General features: G+C 33.2%; 1 protein-coding gene across 1 annotated transcript; it reads right to left on the reverse strand.

The window, feature by feature from the left end:
• Nucleotides 1-350: 350 nt before the first annotated feature.
• Nucleotides 351-20781, reverse strand: LOC140444512 (uncharacterized). Its single transcript, XM_072536271.1, has 4 exons — nt 18736-20781; nt 16924-18444; nt 14964-15083; nt 351-572 (listed from the first exon to the last, which is right to left on the reverse strand). Exons 1-4 carry the CDS (start codon nt 20779-20781, stop codon nt 351-353), a joined length of 3909 nt encoding a protein of 1302 aa, XP_072392372.1.
• Nucleotides 20782-26859: the final 6078 nt, after the last annotated feature.

The following is a 26859-nucleotide window of genomic DNA, read 5'->3' on the forward strand; positions in this document are numbered from 1 at the left end:
GTCGCGCATTTTTGTACCAAGTTTCCCAAATAGCAAAACTCTTTTATTTCTATTTGTTTTTTGCTTAAGTGTATGTTTCTTTATTTGATATATGATTACTATATATTAATTTTATATATTTTTTCTTCTTCTTATGGTACTATCTTGATTAAAGTTTGGCAACAATCTTCACGAAATAATACCTATCTTGTGGAACTATAATCTCTTGTGAAACCAATTTAATCGCTTGTATTTTTCAACAAGTCCTTGCTTGTTTTTTATTTTTTCTTTGATAATTACCTGTTAAAGTTCTACTGCTCCTTATGACAAGACCACGATAGATAGATAGATTCAATGAGGTAGATTTTGGCCTATTCCACTGTGACCTTTTTAGATCTATTGTGGTCCTTTAATCCCAGAATAAATTCTCTAGCCTGACCCTTTTTAACAGGTCTAATAGCTTTGGGACTGAACATTCCATGTAACTTTCTGCAGGTGGCATTTCTTTGCCTATTGTAACGAATCGCACATTTGCCAGGCTGTCGTACTGACACGAAATGTGCTCTGCTGTTTTTTTCTGTAGGTGACAGAATCTGCATAGATCATCATTTGCCAATCCCATCAGCTTAAACTGCCTATTCAGCTTACAGTGCCCTTTTACCTGACTACCATGGCTTTGACTGTTTTCCTGTCTTTGATTATTAGGGAAGTAATGAAAGATTCAGTAGGACTTCCAACGCCGCTGTAGGAGTTGTTTTTATAACCCCCGTAATACACAGCCATGCTAGCCTTTGTGTATTACTTAGCAGCATAGCAGCCTTATTGCTCCCACTTACTGGGTCTTTGTCCACTGCGTCACAGACTCATTATTGGTTTAGTAACCGTTTTTTATAACCATAGGGTCATTTTGGGGTTAAGCCCTCAATTCTTACCACACATCCTCCTACATCTACTTAAGGACATGGTAGCTTTCTGTGTGGTTTTTAGTATGTGAGTATTCCATTTAAGCCTAACATTTAAAATATAACCCTTGTTATTTTGTTTCTTTGGCAAATGAAATCTTTGTTTCTCCCAGAATTTGTGGTTTTAGGCCTTGTAATGCTGTCTTTTTTGTGAAGTTGATGATTTGTGTTTTTTGGGAATTGGCTATAGTCTCGCTTGTTTACACAAAAATTTGCTACTAACGATGATTGTGATATTATCAGCGTATCCTAGACAGTAAAATCCTTATCCATGTGCACAGATTGTTGAGACTATCATTTATCAAAGTTGTCCAAAGTAGAGGTAACAGAACTTCTACTTATGGACAGTCTTCACCAGTTTGATGACGTGACCAAAGTATAAAGTATTTTTTTATGTTAGAAATCAACTCTCTTTTTTGAGCCCTTGATAAACCTCCTTATTGCTTACATGATTCGCCCAGGGTTTTTTTAAGAGTCTTTCCTAACTCTACATTTCAAATATTTCTTAGCATATTAAAGTATTTTCTTTGAGTGTTCATATTTCACAGCTAGATGAAAGAACTTAGTAAACACTACCGTGTAAGAAACGTTAACACAAATTAATTTTAAGTTACTGGTTATGCAGTAGATTTCTTATTTTGTTAAAAAATGTTTATCTTACCTGTTGTTTTTGCCAGAAATACTGGTATTTAAACGTGTTCACTATTTCTACGTGTTGTCCATATATTATTATGTAGGCCAGAGAAATAAGCAAAAAAAGTACTCTGTGACACTAAACCGGCCAGGCAAACGACAGTTATTTTGAGTATTATGGACGTCTTTAACAAAAACCTATATATTTCCTGCAGTCGATTTTTTGGACCTAATAGTTAATAACAAATTATGTCAAAAAACGGTAAATTTTATCTTTTTCGTCTGTCAACAAAAAGTGAAGCAATTGAAACAAAAAATGTAATTAACTTATAAGTCATATACAAACCTTCAAAATAACGTTTTTTAAATGTTTTTATTTGTTGCTTACATAGGTCGCTTATAAGTTAAAAAGTCAAAAATTTAGTTTTTTTATAAATTAATATTAATATCTTTTTAAAAAAAATAACTTAAAACATTCATATTACACACAATGTCGGGCCTTGTAGTGTTTAAATTATGTTTAAAATTTCAAACTGATTGGTAAAATTGTTTAAGTTATTTTATTTGGTTTATCCCAAATTAAATTTTCTTGCAACAATATAATTCAGAAAATGATGAAGTTACAGTAATGTTACGGATAGTTTATGAAAGAAGAAAAAACGTTCCATCAACTTTATTAAAACAAAATAAAGAGAAATGATATTAAATACTGCAAAATCATTTTGCAAAAACATATCAATTTTTGCAAAATGATCATAGTCAATTATAAACAATTGCAATAACTTTTTTACCTGTTGCCTGCGGATAAGTTTTCATACTTAAGATAGATCTCTAATAAAGATTGTATTTTTCTACAAATTTAAAAAAAGAAAAAGTTGTCTTAGGACAATTTGGGACGAAGTTAGTCCCTTTTTTTAAATTGACAGCAGCTTTGTTTATACCAATTAAGCGATCTAATTAGCATCATTTTCAAACAACATACTTAAAAAATTTTGTGCAAAAATCGACAAAGATCACTTTTTAAGAAAATCATTTACAAAGAGTCAAAATGTAATCTAAAAAATCTAAAAAAAAATTGCATTAGCGCTGAAGTGGAAAAGAGCTGTTAACTGTATCTCTGGTACTTGGTTATCGATCTCGACTTTTCTTTTTTTAATTTGTATGTATTTTTGGCTACATTACGAATATGGCTACATTACGAATATAAATTAATTGGTTAATAAACCACCTACTTAATTGGTTTAAACATTTTTTTTCAATTTTTTATTTTTTTAATATTATTTGAGGTAAATTTTATTTTAAAACATAAATATTTATGACTAATACATACATTATCAATACAAGTCGTAAATAATTTATTTACGGGGTTACACAATTGAACTGTTACCAACTTCACATCGATATATCTGGCAAATCGATAATAACAGCTACGTCAAAGTTTTCCTGATAATACTTCAGTATGTTTATAAGCCGTCAAAAGCATTTGCATTTAAGTTTTATACATACAACAAAAGTTATTCGCAATGGAATTTAAACGTAATAGTGTGATATATTACGTAATAGTGCGTTTTATTTGGCTGAAAAATCACAACCAGCTATTGTTCGTCAGCTCAAACACCTCAAAGTGAATAAAATGTTTGTGTATTGCACTATAACTCGTTATAATAACACTGGTAGCATTGCCAAACGCTATGGTGTTGGACGAAAAAAAACAGCAACATCACCTGAAATGGTTCGGAAAGTGAAGGCTCGACTTGAGCGAAATCCACGTCGTAGTGGTAATCAAATGGCCAAAGAACTGAAAATATCCCAGCGAAGCATGTAACGAATATTGAAAAAGGAGCTCAAGGTCAAGCTTGCAAGTTCCAAAAAGCACACAATCTTACACCAAAGCAAAAAAAAGTTCGGCTTAAAGGAGTTGTTAAGCCTGCCCGAACGTGGTGAATTTCCGAACATAGTGTTCTCTGATGAGAAAAATTTGCCTACTGAGCAGTTCATAAACTCTCAAAATGATCGTGTTTACTTAACGGAATACACTTACGAAAGTCCACCCAAAGTAATTTTCCATCTGAAGTAATGGTACGGGCAGCTGTAACCGCCGATGGACGCTCTCCAATCGTTTTTATTGACTCTGGTGTCAAAGTCAATGCAACTTATTAACGGAAAAATGTTTTAGAAGCTGCTTTAAAGCCGTGGGCACGCAAACATTTCGCTGTAGAGCATGGACGTTCCAACAAGACTCGGCACCGTCTCATAAAGCTAGTGTAAACCAAGAATATTTAAAAAATGATGTTCCACAATTCATTTCATTTACACAATGGCTTTCGAATTCGCCAGACGCAAATCCGATGAACTATTCCATCTGGTCCATTTTGGAGAGCAAGGTGAGGACTAAAAAATATGCCAGTATGGATGCGCTGAAAAAAGTAATTATACGTAAATGGGCCAAAATACCGGAAAATCACATTCGTGCAGCATGCATCTCGTTTTTTGATCGTTTGAAGGCCATAGTCAAGGCAAAAGTTTGCCACATCGAGCTAAAGTGAGTGGATTCTGAAATTTTGATTTTTTTCGCACACTTTTGTCATGTGAATCAATAAAAAATAATTTCACACAAAAAAATGATGGTCGTTTCAATAGGTAACAGTTCAATTGCGGAACCCTGTATAATAGAATTTACCAAAAAAAAACAAATTAATCAAGTCGAAAAAGGTTGATTTCATACCCATATGCTGAAACTTGTTTTAAACGTTATTATTATAATGCCGATATACTTTGTTTAAAAATGAAAATGGATGAAAATTTTCATGGTAACCACTTTTTTAGTAATTTGGGTTAATTTAAAACAAAAGTTTTTCTTGTGATTTTTATGTAAACGCTTACTTTAAGCGTAAATCGCAAATAAACAAATAAAATAGCCGAAAAAATCCATTAAAAAACAATCTGTTTTGAATTTTCTTGTAGGCAACAATTGAAAAGTTATTTAATTGTTTATAAGCAAAATATTTAAATGTTTTTGCAAAATGATTGTGCAATATTTAAAATTATTTTTCTTTGTTTTATTTAATAAAGTTGATAGAAAAATATTTCTTCTGTTATAGACTATCCGTAGAATTATTGTAACTTCATCATTTTCTGACTTATATTGTTGCAAAAAAATTTAATTTGAGATAAGAAAATAAAATAACTTTTAAACAATTTTACCAATCGGTTTAAAATTTTGACCATATTTTAAGCACTACAAGACCCAATATTCTGTGTAATTTGAAGGTTCTAAGGTACATTTTAAAAAAGCTGTTAATATTTATAAAAAACCGAAATTTATGACTTATTTTGCAACTTTCTAAGCAAAAAAATAAGGATAAAAACATTTGAAAACGCCATTTTGGAGGTTTTTATATGACATAAGTTTATTACTCTTAAATTTGTTTCAAATGCTTTAGTTTTCGCTGATGGACCAAAAAAGTAAAATTTTACCGTGTTTTGGCCTTAATTTGTTAATAACTTATTAAGTTTAAAAAATCGACTGCAGCTAATAGATAGGTTTTTGTTAAAGAGTTCCATACTACTCAAAATAACTGTCATTTGCCTAGCCGGTTTAGTGTCACGAAAAAAACCTTTTTTGGCTGGTCCAATTTCTAGTACGTGTAATGGATTATTGCTCTTACTAATAACCATTATCTTATATTTGGTAGTATTTATTTCAAGGTCCAATGGATCTCCTTCCTGAATTGTTGAAGAGCTGCCGAGTTGTCATCAATAGTCGCAATGGCATCTGCATACCGTAGGTTATTAATAATTAAGACATCATTTACAATTATACTATTGTCTAGTGTTAATATATATCTTCACCCTTGCTTGTTACAGATATATCATAAATATGCATAAAACAACAAAATGGATAGCGTGCATACCCTGCTCAGTCCCCTTTGTATTAGTATTTCGTCGATTTCCGACCCTTACGAATGCTATATATTTCCAATATTACTTTTTATTAACTTTGCATAAGTTTTAAATATAATTTTGTTTAAAATTGGTATAGGTGACTGAGTACTTGATGGGACTTATCTACTATCCCTTAAAGATAACCTCCAAATAATTTTTTAAAAGTAGATACTTTGACACTTTCTTTTCTACTTCGTTGTAATCATTTCATATTCTATAAATAAACTATAGCAATTGAGAAAACGTTAATGACAATAAAACAAGATACGGAATCTGTTCATCTGAATATTGTTTCGGAGGAATGGTAATGAAACAAACAAAAATGTTAAATTAATTTTTATATTGAAAATACAAATAATATAACCCCTTTGTATGGAGGTCAAAACATGGATACATACTATAAATTGGGATATGTAATTTTAAAATGATCAATTTGGCGAATGTTTTTTTTATCCTATTAGAAAAGTAAAATTGGTTTTCCCTTGTTCTTTTTACGTATTATATTGGGTAAATTCATTCTCCACAGGTGCTTCCTACTATTAAGTTTAAAGCATTGTTAACATCCTTTTTGAGCCCAAAGTATGTTAATAATGCAAAGTTATTGAATTTACTTTATTGTAAGTCTAAATTCATAAAAATAATGTTTCAAGTTTTATTATTAAATAATCTTTTTTTTATATTGCAAATTTTAATGAATTTAGACTAGAATTAGAGAATATATGTAATAAAAAAATAATAAAACTGAAGAAAATTATTTTCTGTGTTTTTTTTTCTACTGAATCGTCCTGGATAAATACGTAATCTGTAGATCGATATATGCAATTTCTATGTCTAATGTTTAACGCTCTCCTAAGCACTGAGTATGTTCATTTAAATTTAAATAGATTTTGTGAATGATTAACGCTATAAAATTGATCTTTTGCTCAACTTACTCTATACATTTTAATAATCATATTCATGGTATTTCAAATATCCATAATACTCTATGAAACTCCCCATTTCTCAGGCGTTACACCATCATACCAACAGGATGCATGATCCAGGGAAACAGTGTTCCTCTAAGCGATGTCCTAGAGAGGACTACGACTATAGCCCTGGCACTATAAGATAGCACTGCTATTTCGTCCTAACTCATAATGGGAACGAGCAGAGATGCGAATCTGTTTGCGGACTCGGTCTCCGCCCCAAATATTAAGCTAGAATGTATCCCTAGATAAAAAGACTAGGCACAAATTAACAAGCTAATTATTAACAAGCGATAAATAGGAGATCAAGCGAGAAAGCTTAGTCAAACACAACCTTACTAATTCACAAATAGGGTACGATCAGAAGATATGTCCGTAGGTAAACTTAATTTAGACTTTTGTTGTTTTCTAACGGCTGGTTCAATAATTAAATCAATAATCACAACTTAGTACACTATAATACTTTATTAATGACAGTACAGTAGCACTAAACAATTTACTTAATTCTACGAGACCGATAATACCACCATTTAGAGAGCCAAAATAATACAAGAGCGTCTCTACGAAAGCGAAAGTACTACCCCATCTGGTACGCACTCAACCGATGTTACTAGTAGACTGACTGACAAAAAATTTTTACTCAAAACGTAGCGGGGGTAAATACCTGCGTTTGCTTAGCTTAAAAATGCGAGAGAAATATAAAAATATTAAGGCTACATGGATTTAACAAAAAAAATACAGATAGAAAGTAATACAGATGAAAAGGTAGTAATGGTCAATCATAAGTTCGAAAATTAGGACGACACTACAAACACTAATAACATTAACCCTTATACTCTGGTAAGGGACATAGTTTTGCAATTGATCGAGTAAAGATTCCATCCCTAGTTTTTACCATGACAACTCTAACTCTTCTATCGTTTCCTAAAAAAACTTCAATCACTATTGCCAGCGGCCACTTCAAAGAAGGATTATTCTCATCCGTTAAGAGAACTAAATCGTTTATTTGCAAATTTTCCTTAGTTAAGTTCCATTTGGACCTATTTGTAGTCTATTTAAATAGTAAACAGTCCAGCATTTCCAAAACAGCTGCTGAATTTTTGTAATCTTGCCAAATTGACAATCCATTTTCAGATATATCAGAAACATTCCTTTCGGGAAAAGAAGTGAGCGGTTTACCGATTAAAAAGTGTCCTGGAGTTAAACAAGAGATTTGAAGGATTGTTAGATAAAGAACATAGAGTATGGTATTGAATCCTTCAATTGTTAGTTGAGAATTTCCTATGAGTCTAAAAAATTATATTTTGTGCTTTCAATGGCGGCTTCCCATAATCCGCTATGATGAAGAAAGCGAGGGGGGATAAATTTCTTACTGATTTCAGAAGCAGCAAGAAAAACTTGGATAGAGTGAGACGTTTCCTTATTTTTCAAAATTGTTGAGAACTCCTTGAGTTGGTTCTTAGCACCAAAGCAGTTTGTATCATTATCACTATAAATTATTTTTGGATTTCCACGCCTACTAATGAAACGTTTCAGTGCGAGTATTAATGTGTATAGCATTGTATTACTGAAGCCTTATGAAGTCTTGAACTCTTTATAAAAAAAGGTCCACCAAAGTCTGTCCTACATCTGTAAATGAATGTAAGGCAACTAGGTGTTCTTTGGGTAAGTCTGCCATTAGTTGAGAGGCAGGTTAAGCACTAGATCGAAAACAAGTAATACAAGAGTGGATTATTTTCTTAATTGTTCTTAATCCATTTAGCGGCCAATAGTTGAGACGAAAATTGGAAAGGGTGCACGTCTGGGCACGTGAATAACATAATCTAATATGTTCTCTTTTTATCATAAGTTAGACAATGTGATATTTGGAGGGCAACAGAAGCGGATATTTCTGATTAAAGGGAACGTAAGCATGCTTGAGTCTACCACCGACTTTTATCATTAAGAAAAATATTTAGTGAAAGAAGAGAGTTGTTTGAAAGAGTTTTGCCCGGCTTAAGTTCTACAATTTCTTGAGAAAAGTAAAAAAGTTGCAAAAATGTAATTATTTTTTACTCAGAGGTGTGCAACTCTGATAATGAAAGGGGGCCGTACCTTTGTGTACGAATTGTGTACGAATCTAAAGCAATAAGCCAGGGTTTTTTGAAAGGTTGTACTCATTTGACATGGAACAAAAAAAAAATTCTATGGGGTATTATATATATATATATATATATATATATATATATATATATATATATATATATATGTACATATATATATATATATATATATATATATATATATATATATATTGAGTTTGCATATGAGATATTTTTCTTTCCTTGGGTATATTATAACATGTAATCCCCTTGTCACAACTATCTAGAGTTAAATCGTATTTACCAAGCCACTGTGGTCCATGCCACCATAACTGAGATTTTACATGTTCGGGGGATATTATTCCATGAAAAAGAATAACTGCTGGATTTTCTTTTGATTTGACATATTGCCAATAAAAACCAGAAAATATTTCTTGAATTTGTGCTACACGGTTTGCTACAAATTGCGACTATCGAAAAGGGTGAGATTTAAGCCATGCCAGCACAATTTCTGAATCCGAAATTAAATTAATAGAGTTGATGTACATACTAGTTGAGTTTAGGGTACTAATTAAACGTTGAGTGAGCTTGGTACATAAAACTGCGCCTATAAGTTTCAATCTTGGAAGAGTTATGATTTTAAAAGGTGCTACACCACTTTTGGAAGCTATAAGAGTACAATTAAGCTGCTTAGATTGATCCATAACTCGTTATATACACAGGTTATGTAACACAGGCTCTTATACTGGCATCCGGGAAAGCGTGAGTTTCAATTTTTATAATTTTATCTGGATCAGTTCTGAATAGTGACCTAGGAATATTAATATTTTTGAGGAATGGAATACTAGAAACAAATACAATCCATTCTGACATTAACTCGGAAGTAAGAGTAGTAAGAAATACAATCCATTCTGACATTAACTCGGAAGTAAGAGTATATATAATCCCAATTTACTTTTGAAAACCAAATCTTTTGCATTATTATTTTTGCGATAATAGTAACAGGAGCTATGAAACTCTGAAGATTAAAGATTTGTGCTATTGTGGAGAGTAGTTCACGTTTTGTGAAAGAAGTTTTAACCGTAATTTTGGGTATAAAAATTAAGAAACTGTCTGTTTGGGCATCCCAACGTAAATCTAAGGCCTCGTTGGATGCAATCTTTTCCGGAGAAATTGTATAACTAGAAATTTAAGATTTGTCATTGATATTTGTTAAAAATTCCTTAGAATTAGAACACCATTTGTGTAGTGAGATACATGCCTTCTTAATAAGTTCAGATATATCATTATGAGCTTTAAAGAGACCATCCAGAGTTTCGAAGCTAAAGAGTATCATCTACTTAACATTAATTTAACAAGGCATTACTAGCGAGAGGATATGAATTCTTGTGATTATGGACTAATGTCATTAAGCAACGTGTACTTAGAAAGGAAGCCGATTTCGTTCCATAAGTTACAGTTTGCAATTCTAAACATGACAATTCATCTTGCGGTGAGTCACTCCAATAGAAAACTTTGATCGGGATTGATTTTAATTTGCCTGAACATTTTTTGAATGTCAGCTGTAACGGCAAATTTGTAAGTCCTAAAACGAATAAAAATGTCAAATAATTCTTCACTGTAAACCTGTAAACTACTACAAATGATACTTGTGTAGTAGTTTACATTGACCAATCAAAAACTACTCGTAGCTTAGTGCTTAAACTATCTTACGTACACAATGATGGGGAAGAAAATATTTTATATGAAATATATATATATATATATATATAATATAATATAAAATATATAAGATATATATTCATTTATTAAATTTTTATATTGCGTGAAGAGTTCATTGATATTAACAAGTTAGGTTTCTAAGGATAAAAATATTTTCTTTGTCATATAAAAGGAATCCCCTAATTGTTTAGCTGCATCCTTAAAACTTAAAGAAATGTCTACTTGAAAACTACTGTCCGGAAGAATCTTAGTTATATTTTTAAATATTTTCTCTGCTAGATTTTCTTTAGCAGTTAAGATGGAATATCTTCAATTTCATCGAATTTTTGAAGTTTATTCCTCCAAACGTATTATGTTTGGACAGGTTTCAGTTCGCTGTCACTCAGAAAATAGAAAATATTAAATTTGCCGATCCATCATACTCAGTTCGCAGAAAAATTGACAGACTGTTAGGTTCAGATGTTTATGGAAAACTCTTATTAAATGATCTTATACAAGTTAAAGATGGTCTTTTCACACTACAAAATACACATTTTGGTTATATTATAAAATGTGTATTTTGTAGTGTAGGAAGACCATCTTTAACTTGTATAAGATCATTTAATAAGAGTTTTCCATAAACATCTGAACCTAACAGTCTGTCAATTTTTCTGCGAACTGAGTATGATGGATCGGCAAATTTAACCAACTCTGGAAGCTTGATTTTAGTTCTATTAATCGGCACTCGAGCGAGTCTGCATGTTATATTCTTGAGAACATCACACGAGGTCATGAACCCCTTTTTACTATTATAAGAAGACAAGATTTTAAATTCTACCATTTTATTAAACACTGAACAATTTTGGGAGAGCGTTGAAATTTCTAATGTTCTAGTATAAGGAGAGAGTTTAAGTTTACTAACAAAGAAGACGGTCAAAAAGAATACCGTTGGCCTCTTTTCCTTTAAGAATTTCGTGGGGTGCGAAAACCAATAAGAAGAACAGCGTCGAAATTTTGACGTGGTGTCGCATTTCAGAAAAAATTCTTCGACGGCAGCCGTGGAGTCATGATATTTTGACGAGCTCTACGGTAGGAAAATGCTAGTTTGGTGAAAATGGTAACAATTGTGCCGGTTATAAAATACGACTAGCACAATTAGAGGAGTTTTGATTAGAAGGCACATAATGCCGAGTAGAGCCTGGTATTAGTTCTTGCATGTGTTTAATACGATTGGCAATTTTTGCATAGAAAAATTATCTCAAGAGAGCGTAATTGCCAAATCAGACCAAACATCGGAAGATCGGATGAAAAACTCTTTGACAGATGCGACTAGATCAGTCACCAATATGACTGTCAAGAACTCCAATTGTTTCGAATCAAAGCGAGTATGAAAATTGGACGCAACTCGTTGACAAAAAAGATTAGATCATTCATCAGTATAGCTGTCAAAAGCTTCGATCTTGCGATAGATGGTCTTGTGTAGAAATAACACTAGAAATGTAACACATACAAATATAGAGGTCAGTTGTATCTGTTCAGATGTTTCATCATCGCAAGATACATTGAAGTACCACAATAGTTGTAGAAGACGTTTTACTAGCAAAAAGGAATGGAAAAATAAACCAAGAGTGAGTGCTCACTGCAGAAGGTAAGTAGATAAAAGAGAATCACTTTAAGCGTGATTCTGACGGAATGCCGTCGAGATGGTTGCTGGCATATTGCCTAGCGGAAAACCATCGCGCTTTAAAAGCTGAATAAGTGTTCACTGCAGAAAGTGAGTAGATAAAAGAGTTACTCTTGTAGAGGTTTTTAAGCTAAATAAAACAGAGACGAAGTGCCGTTAGTAACAGTATGTAAAGAAAATTCTTCGAGAGGTTTAGAAAAATCCGATCTCCAGATAACCCTTTTATAGTTCCAAAATTCCTTATTTACTTTAATTTGTCGATACGTTTGCTTTATATCTCAAATGAAACAACAACAAAAATATTGAAAATTAAGTAAAGAACAAGATGCCGTTTCACGACCAGTATAAAAAGTGTCGATTAGCGACACACCTCGAACGTCATATAGACTGGCGTTGAAGCTAGTACAAATTTTGGAGAAAAGAAGCGAAATAAAAATTTGTTTTGAAAACTTCGTGAGAGTAATAAGAAACAGTCGATTTAAAATCGGATTCAGGAACCGGCATCATATGTTGAGAAGTAATAAAATCTACCATGAACTCAACATATTATATCTCTTTGAGATTCGGGATTTTCCTGAAGCGATTCTCTAGCATACGAAACGAAGATATGCATGAGAATAACGAGTTAGTATCGAAAAGAAAAGAGAATAAAGATAAATAAAGAGGATTGGGTTGTAAAAATGATGTATAACAGAAAATCTACCTGTTGACTTTCGGTAAATTAACAACTTAGAAATATCCTTCACGAGCTTAGTCATGTTGGGACAAAACTAATAGGTTTAGACATGTCAAAAATTACCGCATTAGAAATATCCTTTACGAGCTTGGTCGTGGCGGGACAAAACTAACAGCTTAGATATTATGTTAAAAATTGCCTACTTAAAAATATCTTTTACGAACTTGGTCGTGGCAGGCAAAACTAACAGGTGCATACTGTTTTCGACTTCCCAAAACTTTTGTAGAAAAAGTTTATGTTTGTATCCCATAGAAGTAACGAAAAATGTAAAATAAAATATGGAATGACTAGAATTTAAGAAACAAAGAACTAATTCAACACCTATGTGTATGTCTATAGGATCTGATTATTAAAATGCGTGATCTGGTAATTTCAGATCATAAATATGAGTGAGATCGCTTACACTAATTGAGTCCAACGAGAAAATTGGATCGTTACGATTACTCGGTTAAATAGGACAAAAAGTAGTACTTTGAGTGGTACATGTCGACATTCTGTTCAGAACTTCAACAGGTATTGATATTCTATTACGAAAAAGCATTAAATGCCGAACAGGACTAAAATAAAATTTGCTGTGGAGCCTATATCCAGCAGGATACGAATTCCATTAAAGTTTCCGAAAACATATTTGATATGTATCAACTATGTGGAAAGAAATAAACGAGGACATTGCACACAACAACAAACGAAGAAAAACGCGATGCCGAGATTTGCGAACCGTACATTCGTCGCTCCAAATGAGGTATAATAAAGCAGCGTATACAAGAATTATGTGGTCTAACCAACGAGAAAAGTTCTTGAGGCCATTTTGTCACAAAAAATACAAACATTTATATAAAGATAAAAACCAGAACACAAGACACATTTAACACCTTGAGTCGTTACCTTAGGGTGCTTTGTGACACTGACGAAACTATTGAAACTATGACGAAAAGTTGGCTTTGTTTTATTTTGTTGGGCATTATCATCATTATCATCATCAGCCGTTTTAAGTCCCCTACTGAACATAGGCCTCCCGTAAATAATTCCAATGCATTTTATCTTGAGCACCGTGAATCCAGTTGTGCGACATGCGCTTGATGTCATCTGACCACCTTGTTGGAGAACGTCTTCGATTACAATAAGCATCGTGTCTAGGTCTCCATTCCAGAATTTTTTTCGTTCACCTTCCTTTTTTTTTTAATCTGGCAACATGCCCCATTTCCATTTTCCATTTCAATGTTATAATCCTTTGAACTGCGTCAGTTACACCAGTTTTTATCCTAATTATTGTATTGATACTCCTCTGAGGGATATATTCAGCATTGACCTCTCCATCGCTCTCTGTGCCACTTGTATTTTATTGATTACTTTTCTGGTAAGGGTCAATGTTTCTGCTCCATACGTTAGAACTGGTAGTACACATTGATCAAAGACCTTTCTTTTTATGCACATGGGAATATCTGATCTAAAGACTTCTCTCAGTTTTCCGTATTTTTTCCGTCATTTTTTCTTGTTTGCTTAGCTTGACAGTTCTTTAACCTTAAGCATAAAAGCTTCTTTTAGCTTAAGCTTTAGCTTAGTTGTTCAGAAATTCTCCATTTATGTTGACTCCACTATTCTCCCAATTATTGTTTCTCGTAGCACTCTGCAACAAAGCATTGAATAGCTTAGGAGAGATGGTATCTTCTTGCCTAATACCCCTCTTGAATGGAAATGTATTTGTATTGCCATAATACATTCTAACTGCAGCTGTTGCGCTATTATATATATATATATATATATATATATATATATATATATATATATATATATATATATATATATATATATATATATATATATATATATATATATATATATTCCGAAGAAGAGTTGCTGGACTGGGACTAACATGGAGCTATGCTGGACTGAGTCAAACGCTTTCTCAAAGTCTACAAATATTAATATCAATCGCCTGTTGTATTCTGCAACTTTCTCTATTAAGGATTTTATTACTTGTAGGTGGTCATTCGTTCCAAAGCCAGTCCTAAATTCGGCCTGCTCTAATGGTTGGTGAAAATCCAGCTTAGGTTCCAGTCTGTTAGTAATTATTCTCATAAAGAGCTTATATAAATGAGATAACAAGCTGATAGGTCTGTAGTTTCCAATTTCTGTTACATCTCCTTTCTTGTGCAATATTATCATAATGGCACTATTCCATTTTTCTGGTGTAACTCCTTCAAAAAGGCAGGCATTATAAAGGGGTTTTAAAGCTTTTATAACGCATTCGCCTCCTAATTCTAGTATTTCACTTACAATGTCATCTTCTCCAGGTGATTTACTGTTCTTCATACCTATCAACGCTGATTCGAATTCCTCTTCGGTTATATCTGGAACTTTCTCTGATCCTTGATTTTGTATGGCTGGGATTTCCACCTGAATAATGTATTTATTTCTGAGCCTTCAGAAGTATTGTGGACTGTATTCCTTGTATAAAAAATATTTATTCTGACTTTAACACCTTTTATTATAATAATTTTATAAAAACTTAAAATTAACAAAACCCAAAAAAGAATGAAGAATGTCTTGTTTCTCCTTGACAGCTACGCACCGTCGTTGTCGCTAGTGTTCGACCCATGCGCCCTGTGGTCCGTGCAGGGACGGCTCTTGCACTGTTGACTGCTGAACATGCCGCCCCCCTTGAAAGGCTTAAGTGATGCCTTTCAAACAACGCTTCTTGTAAACCATAACCATTATTGTTCATCCATTGGCAGGACGGCTAACTTTACACAAGGCCTTTTGAATTCACCTTTAGAAGTACGCACAGTCACAACCCGCACAACATTATCTGTCCCAGCATGTAGTTGCAATATTCTACCCAATTCCCATTTAGTAGGAGGAAGACCATCCTCTTGAATAATAACCAATGATCCAATTTTCACGTTGTCAGCTGCTGTTCTCCATTTGGTTCGCTGCTGAAGTGAAGAGAGGTACTCACGTGACCAGCGTACCCAAAAACTCTGAATTATCTGAGTCAGGTGATGATACCGTTTCAACTTATTCGGATTTATTTCAGTTAGCTCTTCTTGTGGCAGTGCTACAAGTGGTGCTCCAATTAGAAAATGTCCAGGGGTGAGTACACCAAGGTCTTCTGGACTTTCCGACAGAGGTAATAAAGGACGGGAATTTAGGAGAGACTCAATTTGCGTCAACAAAGTATACATTTCGTCATATGTAAATTTATTATTACACATTACCCTTCGTATATGAAACTTTACCGATTTTACAGTTGATTCCCAGATGCCACCAAAATGTGGTGAGTGAGCTGGAATAAAATGCCAATGAATCTTATGTTCCGAAAAATAATCTAAAAAATTTGATTTTACCGTTGCATCATTCATAAATGAATATAACTCCTGCAAATGATTATTTGCCCCAACGAAGTTAGTTCCATTATCAGAATACATATTTTTACATAGACCTCTTCTAGCAATGAAACGTTTAAATGAATTTAAGAATGAATTAGTACTTAAATCATATACAAGTTCAATATGTGTCGCCCTTGTTGTAAAACATGTAAAAATACATATATAGCATTTAACTACTTTACAATTCCGTAAATAGCTTGTTTTCAATTCAAAGGGACCCCCATAATCTACACCACAATTATAAAATGGCCTTGTAGGCAGAAGTCTAGATTTAGGTAAATCTCCATAAGAGGTACAAGCAATGTAGGTTTGACACGAAAGCAAGTAACACATTTATGCAGAATGTGCCTAACCGTGCTACGTCCAGATAATAACCAAAATTTTAAACGAATTATTGATAGCAATGCTTGTGGACCTGCATGCAAGTATTTATGATGATACGATATCACTATAAGTTTAGTTAATACATGACCGTTCGGGAGTATGATTGGATGCTTCTGGTCAAAAGACAATTCTGACTTTTGAAGACGTCCACCAACTCGTAATAGTCCTGTATCATCAAGAAAAGGATTTAATGATAAGATTTTACTCGATTTATGTATTGGTTTTGATTTTTTTATTGTTTGTATTTCCTGATGAAATACTTCATTTTGTGCCATATATACCAAACAAAAAAAACTTCTTTCTTTTTCATCTACAGTAAAAGGACCCGTTGTCTTATTATTAGATGATTTACAATTGGTGACAAACCGAAGTATATATGCAAAAACACGCTGCAATTTAGCTAAGCTGGAAAATCGGTTCCAAATTTCAGCAAATTGCACAGTTGATATAAATGTTTGAATTACCTTCTGGTCAGGTATGATAGAAATGTGTGAATTTGACAAAGCCTTAGTAGGCCAAGACAATTTATGAGAAGCTAACCATGGTGGCCCATTCCACCACAATTTTGAAGTGTTTAATAACTTTGGTTCATATCCGCGCGTAATTATGTCGGCTGGGTTATCATGCGAGTCAACATGATGCCAGCTATATCCATTAGAAAGCCTTTGTATTTCCGACACCCTATTTCCAACGAAGGTTTTCCATTGTGACGGTTCACCCAAAATCCAATGAAGAGTTATCATTGAATCAGACCAAAAATGTACCTCATCAAAGCTAACACCTATTGTTGCGATAACCGCCGATGCCAATTTGGCAGCCAATAAAGCACCACACAATTCCAATCTAGGCAAAGATATTGTTTTTAAGGGTGCTACCCTTGATTTCGCACATAATAAATGAACTAAGCAAGAACCACCTTGATCCAGTGACCGAATGTAGAGTGCTGCGCCATAAGCAGACTCTGAAGCGTCACTGAAACAATGTAATTGTCTATTAATTGGATTAGAACACAAAACTTGCCTGCTAATGTGAGTTTTCTCCAAATCTGCAATTGATTCCCTAAACTGGTTCCAAGCTGTGTGTAAATCTAAAGGTAAAGACTCATCCCAATTTAATTTTAATTGCCATAGTGATTGCATTATTAATTTAGCTTTAATTATAACTGGCCCTACTAGTCCAAGAGGATCAAATATCTGTGAAACTAAAGACAGAACTGTTCTTTTGCTAACCTTTGTGTAATTAGAAAAATTAATTTTATATTGAAGCGAATCTATCTTTGAATTCCAATAAAGCCCTAATGTTTTTGTTGTAACATCATCTGCAAGATAATGTTCAATGTCTCCCTTTATTTGAATATCCTCATCAAAAATTTCAGGTTTGTTTGATACCCATTTTCTAAGTGAAAATCCTGCTGTGCACAAAATATTATTTAATTCATCCTTTAATGATTTTACTTCTTCAATTGAACTCCCTCCTGTAAGCAAATCATCAACATAAAAATCCTTTAAAATCACCTGGGAAGCTAGAGGCAGGTTCAATTGATTCTCATGAGCTAATTGTTGTAAGCTTCTTATAGCCAAAAATGCTGCTGGAGCGGTCCCATATGTTAGCGTTTTCAGCTTGTATGTCTCAATTGGTTGCTCATCCGAAAACCTCCATAATATTTGTTGTAGTTTTTGCTGAGTTTTGCAAACAAAAACCTGTCGATACATCTTTTCGATGTCTGAAGCTATAACTACATTATGTTTTCGAAAACGAAGAAGAATGCACATTAAATCATCTTGTAATTTTGGTCCGACCATTAGAACATCATTTAATGACAAACCACTGTCAGTTCTAGCTGACCCATCAAACACTACCCTTAATTTTGTAGTTAAAGACGTTTCTTTTAAAACTCCATGATGTGGAAGATAGTAGTTGGGTGTTTCTGAATTGAAGTCAGTTTTATCTTCAACCTTTGACATGTGACCCAACTGGATATATTCCTGCATAAACTCATGGTATTTAATTTTCATTTCCAAATTTTTATTTAATTTATTTTCCAATAATTCAAATCTTTTTAGTGCATTACTATAAGAATCTCCTAAGTCAGAAATGTTTGACCTTGTTGGTAATTTAACAACAAAATGACCGTTTTCATTTTTAATCGTGCTAGCTTCAAACAACTCTTGACAATAAATGTCCTCCTTGGACATAACCTTTTTTGCACCAAATTCTTCTATTAACCAAAATTTTTCAATTTGGTTTTCCAAAACATTAGACGAAAAATTACATACCACTGAATTGTTGCTAACCTTAATTGATTGACTAACTGGCCCTGAAATAACCCATCCCAACTTAGTTTTTTGGAGAATTGGTTGATTTTTGCCAAGTTTTATCTGACCCACACATAATAATTGCCAAAAAACTGATGCTCCCAGTAATACATCAATTTGTTTTGAAACCCCAAATGTTTCATCTGCAAGTACAATGTTTTTAGGAATATTTATAAAATCCAAGTTTAAATCCGAAGTTGGTAAATTGTCAGAAATTTTATCAATTACCAATAAAAATGCATTTGTTTGATAATTGCTAAACTTTGATAAAAGTGTCCCATTTAATGCCTGAGAAATGTTTGTTATACCTTGACCTAAACCTTTAACCGGAATGTGTACCTTATCTGCCCGTAATTGTAATTTTTCAAAAAATGAACGTGATATAAAATTTGACTGTGAACCTGAGTCCAATAAAACTCTACATTCATGCAAAATTCCATATTTGTCTTGCATATATACTAAGGCCGTTGAAAGTAAAATATCAGTTTTTAATCTGTATGATATACCTTGCTTAGAATGATTTAAAAAATTAATTGAATCCTGACCTATATCACCCGAATGTGATTCTAAAAAACATGTCTGACCTATATCACCCGAATGTGATTCCAAAAAACCTGTCTGACCCAAAAAGTTTAATTGAGATGTACCTTCCATTGAATTATTATGGAATGCACCTTGTCCCTGAATATGTACTTCCTTTCCCTGATTAGATATGCCATTTCCCTGTGTGTGTGTTTCTTTCTGGGTAGATATACCACAAATTTGTGATTCAACCTTTGATCCGTTGAGTTGAGTTGCATTTGTTTGTAAATGAGAATTGTTTATAAATTTACCATCCATATGTAAAAGAGTATTGTGTCGTTTTCCACAAAGTTTACAACCTCCCCATGTACAATGTTGTACTAAGTGTCCATCCTTTAGACAGTTCCAACATGCTTTTGATTTTGTTACCTCTTGTCTTCTAGCTGACACTGATAAATTATGAAATTTTTTACATGAATAAAAATAGTGCGGTAAATTACAAAGTGCACATTGTTTGGACGTTGCAATGAATGACTTTGATAATGTCATTTTTTGCACCCTTTTTTTTGTTTCCTTTGATATTTGCTCTATATCTTGTTTATCCCTTTCTGAATTTTGTAAGTGTTGTACTTTATGATCTATAAATGCTAAGAATTCCTGTATCGTAGAAAATTCGTTAACTGGACCCTTTTCTTGCCATTCCTTATTTGTGTAATAATCAAGCTTTTTCTCTATGGTACAAAGTAAAAGAACATCCCAATGTTCAACTGGATAACCTAACATACCTAGTGACTTTAAATTTCTTTTTATACAACCTGACAATTTCTTTAATTCTAAACTATTTACCTGAGTTATTTTTGGATATTCATATATAGCTTCAATATGACCACGTGCAATAAGTTTTTTCTTTTCATATGTTTCAGATAAAAGTTGCCATGCAATAGTAAAATTTTTGCTAGTAGTTTTTAGCTGCTCCAGTTCATCCTGGGCATCCCCTATCAAAGCCCTTTTTAAATAGTGAAGCTTGTCAACATCATTTAAATCAGAATTTTCTATGACCATACTAGTAAAACTATCTCTAAATTCTAACCAATGTTGATAACAACCATTAAAAGTTGGAACCTCCAGTGGTGGTAACCGTACATTTTTTAAGCTATTTCGATCTAAACTAGTATTGTGACCTGAGTTTGCTATAGTCTCGTTTAAATTAACTTCATTCTTTAATATAATTTCTGCAGAGGCTATTAGTTTAAAATATGCATCCTGAAAATCTAACCTTTCTTGTAATTGTTCCTCTGATGTGTCTAATAAGTCAATTTCACTTTGTATTTGATCAAAATCATTCCACCATTCTTTGCATTTGTCAACCCTAACTTGTAATTCTACTATTTTATCGTGAGTAAAACTGCTTATAAATGAATCAAATTTTGTAATTTGTGCCTTAAAGATACCACGCTTTCTTTTTAAAACTGTTAACTGATCCATTGCATCGACTATGTATGATATTAATAAAGTTTAAAGCTTGCTATTAATAAATCCTAACAAACCGAAATTATAATAACCTTGTGACACAAATTAATATCTCTCTTATTCCAGGATAGGTATTATAGGAATGAAAAAATGTGTACTCACCACATACCATGCCATATAAACTTTTTCACTTGCCGATAAAAAATACACTAACTTGTTGCTTGTTGATAAAATCCGGCTCGAAGGACCATGAATAATGTATTTATTTCTGAGCCTTCAGAAGTATTGTGGACTGTATTCCTTGTATAAAAAATATTTATTCTGACTTTAACACCTTTTATTATAATAATTTTATAAAAACTTAAAATTAACAAAACCCAAAAAAGAATGAAGAATGTCTTGTTTCTCCTTGACAGCTACGCACCGTCGTTGTCGCTAGTGTTCGACCCATGCGCCCTGTGGTCCGTGCAGGGACGGCTCTTGCACTGTTGACTGCTGAACACCACCTCTGAAATGTAAGCATCTCTATGATATAATGTTCTGTAGTACCCTTGGATAATTTTCATAATTTCTTGTTGTTCATATACAGCATGTCCTTGTCTATTTTTTAGCTTATTAATGCTCCTGGTTCCTGTCTTTACCTTTCGTTTTAGAACGTTAACGCTTTTATTTTGTTCTATGGCATTAGTTGTTTCTTTAGTGTTAAAATCCCTTATTTCTTTCCTAACAGATTTTGAAATCGTTTTATTTAAATTCCTAAGCTCTGCGATGTTCACTGTGTGCTTATCTTTCATTCCCCTTCTTTTTTTGCCTTAGGTTCATTGTGCCTTCTGTAAGTTTTTCATTTTGTCTTGTTTGCTTAGCTTGACAGGTCTTTAACCTTAAGCTTAACCTTAAGCTTAAAAGCTTCTTTTAGCTTAACCTTTCGTTAAGTTGTTTTATGCCGGTTTTATCTTGCTCGTCATTATGAAGATTTTTATCTATTTCTTCCTGGTATGCCCTTGTGTTAATAATTGCAGTGAACGTAACATTTTTAGTCCTTGTTACCATATTTCTTCGTTCCTTCTTTACGTTCAAGACTACCTTCGCTCTAACCATTCTATGGTCACTTCCGGTTGAAAATTGATTTAATACAGTTAGGTCTTGAACAGCGTCTTTTTTGTTAGTAACGATAAATTCAATTTCGTTCTTGTTCAAGCTATTTGTGATTGTCACGTCCACTTTCTTTGGAGGCTTTTTTTAAAATGGGTTTTCATGACATATAGTCTGTGTTGCAGAAGAAATTCTATAAGAGTTTGACCCCTTTCGTTTCTGTCGCCATATCCATGAAGTCCAAGTACAAACTCCGAATCATCCTGCTTGTAGCCTATTTTTGCATGTAGGTCTCCCATCAGTATGGTATAGTTGGTGGTTACCTCTTCTAGCGCAGTTTAACGTCATCGTAGAACCATTCAACTTCTTGGATCGTATATCTGGATGATCTTAATCGAATTTTTTCGTTTATTTTGTAGATAAGATAAATAACTCTATCACTTATGCTTTTAATTGTAATTGTAAGTATATTCTTCATGTGTTTTTTATTTATCATAAATCCGACGCCACCATTAGAAGATTCTCCTTTATAGTGAAATAGATTTCCCGACGAAAGTATCGTTTGTTCTTCGCCTTTTCGCCGTACTTCAGATAATCCAAGTATATCCCATTTTACATGCTTCAGCTCGTTTTTTTAAGTTCCTTAAGTTTTTCGTCCTCCATCAATGTTCTGGTGTTATATGTTGCCATAAACCATATTCTTTGCCGTTGTCGTTTATCTAGGTAGCCTGGTCCACTTCAGAGATTCTAAGACCCCCTGTTCCTCTACCTCCGTGACTGCTACCATAGCCTAGTTTCAAGGGACTGTCGGAGACTGAGGGCCTTGCGTCTTCATCGTTTCTCATTTCACGGGGGTTCATGGCTGTTTCTTTACCAAGCTGGCCTGTGCGGGTTGGTAGACGGATGTTAGGATGGGTTTGGAAATTTTGGGGTCTTTGACAAGGATGATCGGTTGGGACGTGATACCCTCTCGATTAAAGTGAGTGAGAGTAAACCACGACTCACGTAGACAGGGCAGGGTCGCCAACCTGTAGTAGACCTAACTTTACCGGGATCGTAAAGTGTATCTACCCGTTACCCTTGGGTAACGGGTAGTAAGAATTATAAGGTAAAAGAACTAAAAACAAACGAAGAAAATGCAAACATAAATTAACAAATCAACAAAAAAAAGAATGTATATTATCTGATCCTGGACTAGTATTTCTAATGGAGTAAATAGTTTAAATAAATTCAGTAAAGCTTATAGGATTATTTGTGAAGTGTTTTTGATTAATAGAGTTGCTTAATTTTCTTCAAATCGTATCTTATTTAAGAATTATATTGAATAGCTTTTACCACTGGAAGCAGTACAATATTGATTGGTAATTATTTCAGATATATTGCATTCAGACGTAAATGTCTGGTTATCTTTTATTAAGTACTCTATAGAATGATGTGAATTTTCAGATATACTTCTAATCATGTTCCAGATTTGACCAAAGAGTAGATCTATTGGTTTCTGAAACAAACTTTTACCATTTAACCCTTATTCTTTTAAATTTAAAATTATTTTCAGTAGTTTTATATCGTTTATATGTATTAAAAGCCGATTTAGATTCTCTTGTTGCCTGTTTGCACTCATCGTTCCACTACGGCAAAGGTGAACATTTTGGATGATAATCTTTTTTTCCAATGGATTTATTTGCTACATCAATGATGACTATATTGAAAAAGTATGTTTTTTCATAAAGATATTGATCTGTGTCTAACATTTCTCTATTATCCATAGCTGATGAAGAAATCGACGTTGAAAACATTGTCCAGTTGGCATTATTTACGGACTATTTGGTGATGTGTGTATTGTGCTTATGGTATAACAGATCGTTAACTAAGATGGGTAAGATATCACTTCCATATAGATCAGGTAAAACGTTCCACGATAAGCTAGGTTGCAAGGATGGTTCACAAATTGACAAATCAATTCCTGAAAACTTCCGTGTTGTTGCATTATACCAAGTGTTCCTGCCGTCATTTCGTAGATTTAAATTAAGATTATTTGGGATAATTTCTATTTTTCTTTCCATTTGTGTGATTTTTTTGAACTTTATAATGAATTGAGTGTATTAAAATTTCCCTATATAATTCGAGGTGTAAAAATCAAATATAACTCAATATATAACTCAAAGTTATAGCGCCTACGCCACAAACCCTGTTTTTGGATTCCTCCATATATTTTCCTTAGAATTTTTCTCTCGAAACGTTTAAGCAATTCTTGGTCGTTCTGTGTAAGTGACCACGTTTCTGACCTATATGTTAACACTGGCCTTATTAGTGTTTTATATATGGTACCTTTAATTTTTCTGGGTAGTTGGGGCCATCTGTTTCCTCAAGCCATAATAGCACTTATTGGCAAGCACTATTCTTCTTTTAATTTCTTCGCTGACTTTGTTGTCTTTGGTCAGCAGCGAGCCCAGGTAGACGAAGGTGTCCACATCTTCCAGTTCCAGATAATCAATTAATAGTCTAGGTATCGGGTTGCCTGATCAAGTACAATACATATACTTGGTTTTCTGAGAGTTTATTTTTAATCCTATTCTCAGTGCAGACGCCCTTAGTGATCGAAATGCTTCGATCAGATATTCTGTCGACCTAGCAATAATGTCTATGTCATCTGCATATTCGACCACTCATACAGATTAAAGATGGTGCCATTCGTATTATTGTGGCACTCTCGAATTACTTTTTCTAGTGCAAGGTTAAATAAGAAACACGACAGTCCATCTCCCTGTCTCGGTCCATTTTTACAATGGAAGGGTCTTGAAAAGTCGTTTTGGATTCTGACTACACTCTCTACGCCTGTGAGTGTAAGTTCCGTTAGTTGAACAAGATGAAGCGGCATTTGAAATTCCACCATAGCCTGTAGAAGTTTTTGTCTGTTGACTGAGGAAGTCTGGTGGGAGACTGGAAGTCTCTTATATGCTTCATTTTTCTGTTGGTTAATGGATCTACATTCTTCGTCAAACCAATTTATGTTTAATTTAGATTAGTTAGGTTTTAAAAAGCCTTTAGCCGCTGTATGGATAGCTTCCTTGCATTTGGTCCAGTGTTCTTCTATACTTATATTTTCGTAAATTCTTGTTAGTTCTTCAAAATTATGAGGGTGGATAAAATTCAATAAAAACCCGGCAAGCAATTTATACTTTTAATTACAAGAAGAGTACAGTAAAATTGTAAAAATAGATTTTTTTATCACCTAAAATATTAACCCAACAGAATTGTTGACTCATAATGAGTAGTTGAGGGGTGAATAATGACTAGTGTGGTAATAAATTCATAAAAACCTAGCAGAGCACTGTGTTGCGGTTAAAACTACTAGTTTTTACCGTAAGCCAGCAAAATCGCTCCCCGTAAGAGTGGTTTGGTGGTGAAAAATTATTATGGTGGTGATAAATTAGTGAAAAATGGGTGAAAAAATATTACGTAGGTTAAATTGGATTCCGCTCATTTGTCCCCGCTACCTGAAGGGTCCTCTTATAAAGGTGGGGTTAGAATTTCATCTAAGGGTGCGCTTAGCTGTGTTTGCTTTTTTACTAGGTGTATTAATTAGTTTATGTGTATCAATAGTATCTATTGATATGCTATTAATGCGGCATGCAAGTGTTTAGGAAGAGTTTAGGATTGATGTATGAGTTTGTGAAAAATTAGGTATTATTGATAACTGGGTAATTGTTATGGTTGTATGTGTGGTGTGTGGTGCATGTAGTTTGAGAACTTAAGAATGACGTTAAGAGTAATATTTGAAATGCAGTTACAATATAAATAATAAAGGTATAGTTAAGGAAGGAGGTCTAGTTGAGGATTGTAATGAAGAGGAATTCGCTGAAGATGCTAATGTGATCAAAATGTCATGTGGAACAGTATTACCTACTGTAAATAGTAGTAGTTGGTACTGTTGTTGTTAAATTTTGATTTGGATATGTATAGGGTGGTCAATTTGATACAAATGGTCAAATTTTATACCAAAGTAACACATTTGTATTTTTTAAAATAAGAAAATACGCTAAGATGTTTGATCTTAGTTTATGTCAATTGAGGAAGAAATTAGTATCGCTTCCGGAGAGATAAATGTATATCTTCGAAAGCTCAGTATACGTCTATAGTCTGGGTTTGATGTACGTATTTATAAAAAATTAATTGGAGTTAATAAATTGAGGGCTAATTTTTCAAGTTTAGATTCTATGAAAGTGCAAAGAATACTAGGGCAGACATTAGAGATCAGTAATCTTTCATTTTCTGTAATTAATTGTCGAGCATATATTGTTTGTTGACTGATAGTTATTCTTCCGTTGTCAGCATTCATGACAGTTCCTGCTAATTCTTAACAAGCTAAGTAAATACAAATACGGTCATTTGAAATTCGTGATGAACAAATAATATATCTCGGTTCTATAATTTTTTCCAGTGCATATAGATATACCCAAGTTTGGCGTTTTCCAGAGCATTATATAAAATAGCTTGTTTCTTGGAATAAAAATTTTGAAGTTGAGTTGATTAATGCTGCATAATATAAAGGAGTTTGAAGATGTTAATAACGTCTGGGGTATTGACTACCCTGGAGTATTAACATCATCCATTTTTGTTGTTTAATGGCATAAGGTAATATAGACAATAGGAACTTGTTTTGACTTAAGTATCTCTAATTAGCTTAAAATTACTTACAGATTTTCTCCATTAAGTTCACTAATTTTTATTTGTAATTATGCCACTATATTCTTTCTTGATCGATTTGTTTCTTTAGTTGATAGACGATCGATAAACACTTTTCTATTGTCGAAGTCCGCACAATACTTAGTTTTTAACGAGTTGTACTTAATGAAACTATTAAAAATACTTTAAGATTAATAAATATTGAGTATTTTTTGGAAAGTTCCAACTAAATGTATTCTGACTTTTATTTGACAATCAATAATGAGAGTTGTAATGGTAATAACAACAAATTATAACAACCGTATTTTATATATA

The sequence above is a fragment of the Diabrotica undecimpunctata genome, chromosome 6 (genome assembly GCF_040954645.1).
Source record: "Diabrotica undecimpunctata isolate CICGRU chromosome 6, icDiaUnde3, whole genome shotgun sequence".
NCBI classification, from domain to species: Eukaryota; Metazoa; Arthropoda; class Insecta; order Coleoptera; family Chrysomelidae; genus Diabrotica; species Diabrotica undecimpunctata.